The 5,516-nt window shown below is 31.1% G+C and overlaps 1 protein-coding gene and 1 non-coding gene across 2 annotated transcripts in view; both read left to right on the top strand.

The window, feature by feature from the left end:
• LOC107002709 (apoptosis inhibitor 5-like protein API5) overlaps positions 1–2,818 on the top strand; it is an 11,438-nt gene extending 8,620 nt beyond the window's left edge. The window contains exons 13-16 of the mRNA XM_015200853.2: positions 847–961; positions 1,052–1,117; positions 1,208–1,311; positions 2,132–2,818. Of these exons, the coding sequence (XP_015056339.1) occupies positions 847–961; positions 1,052–1,117; positions 1,208–1,311; positions 2,132–2,339 (493 nt within the window). The 3' untranslated portion in view covers positions 2,340–2,818. The remainder of the gene's footprint in view (positions 1–846; positions 962–1,051; positions 1,118–1,207; positions 1,312–2,131) is intronic.
• A 532-nt stretch (positions 2,819–3,350) lies between these two features.
• On the top strand, positions 3,351–3,424 carry TRNAI-UAU. The gene has a single exon. It is a non-coding gene; the product is annotated as a tRNA-Ile (tRNA).
• The last annotated feature ends 2,092 nt before the right edge of the window (positions 3,425–5,516 follow it).

Below are 5,516 nucleotides of genomic sequence, written 5' to 3'. Positions count from 1 at the left end.
GGGTTGTGCAGTGGGTGGGGTGGGAGTGAAAGAGAGAGAACGAGATGAGTGGAGAGAGGGGTCCTAGAGGTTTCTGTCAATTTCTATGTTAAATCAATCATTATGTATGCTTCCATTATTTTTCCTTTTCATTGATCTGCTATAGTATCATAAACACAATTGAAAAAGTAAATAAAACCAATATTCCCAATAAATATATATAATCCTAGAAGAGGAAAGCCGTAATTACTAAATTGTACTTTTTCCCTGAGCAAGCTATCGGAACCTTGCTAACTATGGTAGGCTATAGGGGTGCAGTAACTGATTGGGTGGTGTCAATGATTATGTCAAACTCCCATGTTGGAAGCACTTATCCTTTTAATTTACTGTGCTTTTTCTTTCTTTTCTTGTTTTGTTAACCGTGGTGTCTGGGCCAGTTACTTTGATGTGCTTCTTTAGGACTGGCAAATAAAATTAGCCCATGAAAATATGTTCCGCCCGTTTATTATTTCAACCCGTTTTGACCCACCCAGCAGCTCATCTAAAAGTTAAAAGTTGGGCTGATATGTAGCTCAAATTGATTCATATTAGCCGATCCCAAGTTATATTGGATTGATGCGTAGTTGTATAAGAAAGCAAAGAAATTAAAACTTGGGAACAGCTGGGTCATGACCTATTGTTTTAGCCCACTTGACCCAACTCATTTCAGCCGAAGTAACCTTTGGGTGGGCTATTGACCCGTCCATTTCTTTACACAACCTGTTTTTATCCGTCAAAACTCAGCTCAACCCACTTATTTGACACCCCTACTGTGCCTGCATTCCTTCAAGTCTTGAATTCACTTATTTCCTTTGGTATTTGATTCAGGTTAAACTGTGTTGAAGAGCTTGCTAGGGCTACCATTAAGAAATTAACTCAAGGGATGGTGGAGCACAATAAAGCATTTGCTGATGCTAAATCTGATGAAGAAAAGGAAAAAATTGTGAGTGCTATTCTCCATGTTATATCAAAATGTTCTTAAAATGCAACTTAATGATGCACTATTTGAGGTAAAATCTTTTGGGTTCTGCAGAAGGCTCAAAAGCAGAATACTACTACAGGGCTGAGAACTTGCAATAATATACTGTCTATGGCACAGGTAATTAAACTGAATTTTAAGATATAGAAATACATTTGAATTTGCTTATGTGAAACTGTCTTGAATCAATTGTTATCTTTGATTACTCAGCCATTACATGCAAAAACACCTTCATTCATCGGGGACAAAAAAATCAACCTTTCTTGGAAGGAAGTTGTGAAATCTGCCACACCAACGACTGCAGCTTCAACTGGGTATGTTATTGTTTGAATTACTAAGCAGAAAGAGGGTATGGTACGCTAGTTTATCTGACTAGTCTGGTCTCATAAGTCATAAGTAATATTGTTGCATGGATTATTAACTGGCTGCATAGTGATGTATAATATATATCACATTAGTGAAATGAGATGTTGAGCATAAACCCCACCCCTGCTTTACACCCCTGCTTTAGTATTACATTGATTTGGATTTAATCAGCACTTAATAGTGATACAACTCAAACCAGGTTTCATTTATAATACGCAAGTTACATATGAAACCTGTCTTCCTTCAGCCCATGCGTAGTGTTTCATTCTGATTGGTTTGCAGTTTCAACACATTTATCGGTGGTCAGAAAAGCTAACTGCTATCCCCAGAATAAGCCTCTAGTTATTATGGAATTCTATTTTTCATTGTAGTCATTTTGATGCTTGGTTTAAGTAATTCAATCATCTGATATCATTTTACATTTGTATATGATTTTGGTCATGCTAAACTATTCTAGCACTATTTTAGTATAGCACAAAAACCATGACGCAAGACATAAACTAATACAGAAAGAAAGGTCTTCTTGGCTTACTGTTTGTCTATCATCTCAAGATGCTTTTAGGTCTCGAGTGTTAATTGTTTGAACTCTAAGCTTTTTTTGATTTACCCGTCATTTGTTATTTGCCAACTTATTGTTGGTTATTTACTCAAAATTTCATTCAATATGGAAGACTTAGCAGAGGTTTATGTTCTTTTAGGCCGGTCACTACCTACCTTTTCATTTAATTTCTCATCTTACCTTAGTTTTGTCCCTTTCTTTATCCTCAGAGTAAAACGACCCGCTGGTGCTATTAATGGTTCCAGTAGTTCTGGACCAAAGAAGGGCCGGGGAGGTGGTAGCATGCAGAACCAGCTCGTTGATAGAGCTTTTCAAGGACTATCATATGGAGGGAGAAGTTCAAGAGGAAGAGGCAGAGGAAGGGGTTTTCGTGGAGGTTTTCGCGGAAGGGGAAGAGGAAGGGGGGGATATCACTAACCCAGTTCCGCCTCAGTGTGATTTGTTACATTTCCCAGTGAACTGATAAGATGCATAGACATCGGTTTCGTCTTAAGAGATGCATTTTTGAGAAGTAGTCAGATGATTTATGGATTCGAAAACGTAGTTGATCCCCTGTACACGACTGTCGATTCTTATGTGGCAGTCCGAAGCTGATCTTCCTCAAGATACTCTCACAATTACCAGCAGTTTGCGCCCTTACTCCGGTCAATGTTTGGTAGCAAAGGAAACGAAAAATCGAACTTTAGTTACAAAAATGATTCTAATGGAGATTTTGTAGTATTTGATTTGATTTTTATTTGGAAGACATCGTTTTGTTGTTTATTTGTGACATAATTTATGTTTAATTTACTGTTGTCGTCGTTTTAGTAAGCTCTGTATTTGAACTATTTTAAGTTTGCGTAGATACTATTGAACTTTTTTTTTAGTATAGGATATTATCAGAAATTTACCTGGCATTGTTATACTGAACCAATTTGAGTTATATGTTAATTAATTAATGGTTAATAATCGATTGCACAGTCAAAATTGTAGTATTAGGTGAAACTTTATTCGACCTGATCAATTCGATTGTGCACTCGCCATAAATTTTGAACACGAAAAAATCATTGTGCAACTCTTTTGACGACATGAAAAATATCAAAAGCTCTTTCCTTCCGCTATATCTATCCAAGGGCCGAGGCCTTTCGTGTCCCTTTCAATCAAGAAATGAGGTCTCACAGTCACTAATCAGTAAGTTTTTCTCTCATATCTTTGTTCGTTTATGATTTGATATTCTACACAAGATACAACAAAATCTATCTTTTTTTTTCTTTCATTAAAGTATACTCGAGAAGAACGATAGCAAATCTTTATGAGGGAATCAAAAAAGTTCATTGTTTCTAAACACTAAATTAATTTATTATGTAGAACATAATTGTGATAACAGTTCACAAATCTATTGAGACATTAACGAATCAGATAACAAAATGTTTAATTATTAAACAAAACGGTCCCGTAGCTCAGTTGGTTAGAGCGTTGGTCTTATGAGCCGAAGGTCGCGGGTTCGAGCCCCGCCGGGACCATATTTGATGATAGGTTTAAGTTTTAGCCATGAATTTTTTGTGCCTAACAAGAAATTCTTTTCTTGTCCAATTAAAAATATACTAATAAGAAATACTTTTCAAGAAATAAAAAATAAAATAAATTTGGCTATTATTTAGGGAACTTCACTTTAGTAAAATAGACTTCATGAGATTGAATACTAAGATTTTAGTATAGATATTTTGAGGCTATTAGCTTTATCAATCAAAAATCTCATTCAATCGTTAAGGCAAGTTAGGTGCACTTTATTTTTTTTGAACGAACTATTTAATTTGAAAAATATTTTAATTTTAATATAAAAGCAACAATATGTACTTAATTAAGTTTTCAAAAGCTAAAATTACTTCACTTTTTCTTTTACTACTTAAAAACTTGTTCAATCAAGCTATTAATCAACAAAACCAAATGCTAATAAGAATAATTAAAATCTTGTAATTGCCTAGCACGTGTGTTGAATTGTTATCATCACCCAACTTTTGTGCTTGATTATGATTGTTAGCATTGTTATATAAGTGAATAATATAATATAATCACCCTCTTAAGTTGCTACTTAATGAAGTAAATTAAATCATATCAAATTAATTTAATTTATCATGATAAAGTAGTTTAATAAAATGAAAATATACATTAATTGTTCATAATTAAGTGATAAAAGTATACATGCAAATAATATCATATATTTATGTTATTATAATTTGATATAAATATTGTGAATAAGCTTTTATCCTCTTATAATTTCTTTTCATTTTTTAAATCCTACTTGGCTTTGTGGTTGATGTCAATTGTTCAATTTGATTAATTATACTTTTTGACTTTTGACTTTTTAATATTTTGGAATTTTCTAAAATATTTTTTTTTGATAGTATGACTTTTAAAAGAGTAAAGTGGGCTCATAAATAAGAGATCATTTGGTGGGATTGAGACCTTATACCTTATAGTTTAGTAAGTTTACACACTAATAATTATGTTACATTATAATGTAAAGATCATTTATATGGTGTTTAATAATAATGAAAGAGTTATGTGATGATTAATAATTAAATGTTGTTATATATAAAAGGGCAATCCAATTATACACAAAAAATATTCTACATTAGCGAGGTTCGAGGAAGGATTATACCGTAAAAAATATGATTAAGATAATTTATTCGAATATAAATATTAATAATTATTTTCACAATTTAAATTAATGACCGATGAATAATATTATTTCAGATGTATGTGTCTTTGAATAATCAATTTATTGTACATATTCTTATTATTCCACATTAATAGCACCTCTTTTGAGTTCTTAAGCAACCATTGTATTAATTATATTATACTAAGTGGCATGAGATAAAATTATTTTCTTGCAAATCTTTTATTTTCCTTGTTATAATTTACGTTTTACTGTATTTTACTAATTAGTTCTAAAAAGAATACTATATTTTTTTTTTTTTATATTTGAAGTAATTAACTTTAAATTTTTGTTTCTATCTTTAATAAGTATCTCTTATAAGTAAGTAAATAATACAACATGTTTAAGATCATAACTTACACATTTAAAAGAAATCATAACAATCAGAAATTATATTAAAACATGTTTAAGATTATAAAAATCTAAAATTATTATTTTTGTATGAAACTTTATACGTAATTAAATTATAGCACATAAATCAAAAAACGAAAGCACAAATTTTAGGAAAACAATGACATAAAGCCGCATCATAGGAGTTGGTTCAGCAGTCGTTGTAGCTGTGTATTATTGACTTGAATACATAATAAATTAAAGATTCGATCGAGATTTGAGAATCGATAAGAATTTAGTTAAATATAATCCTAATATAAGAATGTGGTTTGTTTCGATATTTTTCTATTTTTATAATAAAATATTATTATAGAAAAAATTATAATATAACATAATATAAGTAATCAATTTTGCAAATTAAAAATAGGAAAATATTATAATAGAGATCTAAATATATAAATGGAATTAATATTAAAAAGAGAATATATTGAAAGGATAAAATATTACTATATTATAGAAGAGCCAAAAAAGAGGACGACCAAGGGTATAGTGGTCATTTTACATTA

This window comes from Solanum pennellii, chromosome 10 (assembly GCF_001406875.1).
Source record: "Solanum pennellii chromosome 10, SPENNV200".
Lineage (NCBI taxonomy): Eukaryota > Viridiplantae > Streptophyta > Magnoliopsida > Solanales > Solanaceae > Solanum > Solanum pennellii.
This window is presented reverse-complemented; position numbering and strand designations above follow the sequence as displayed.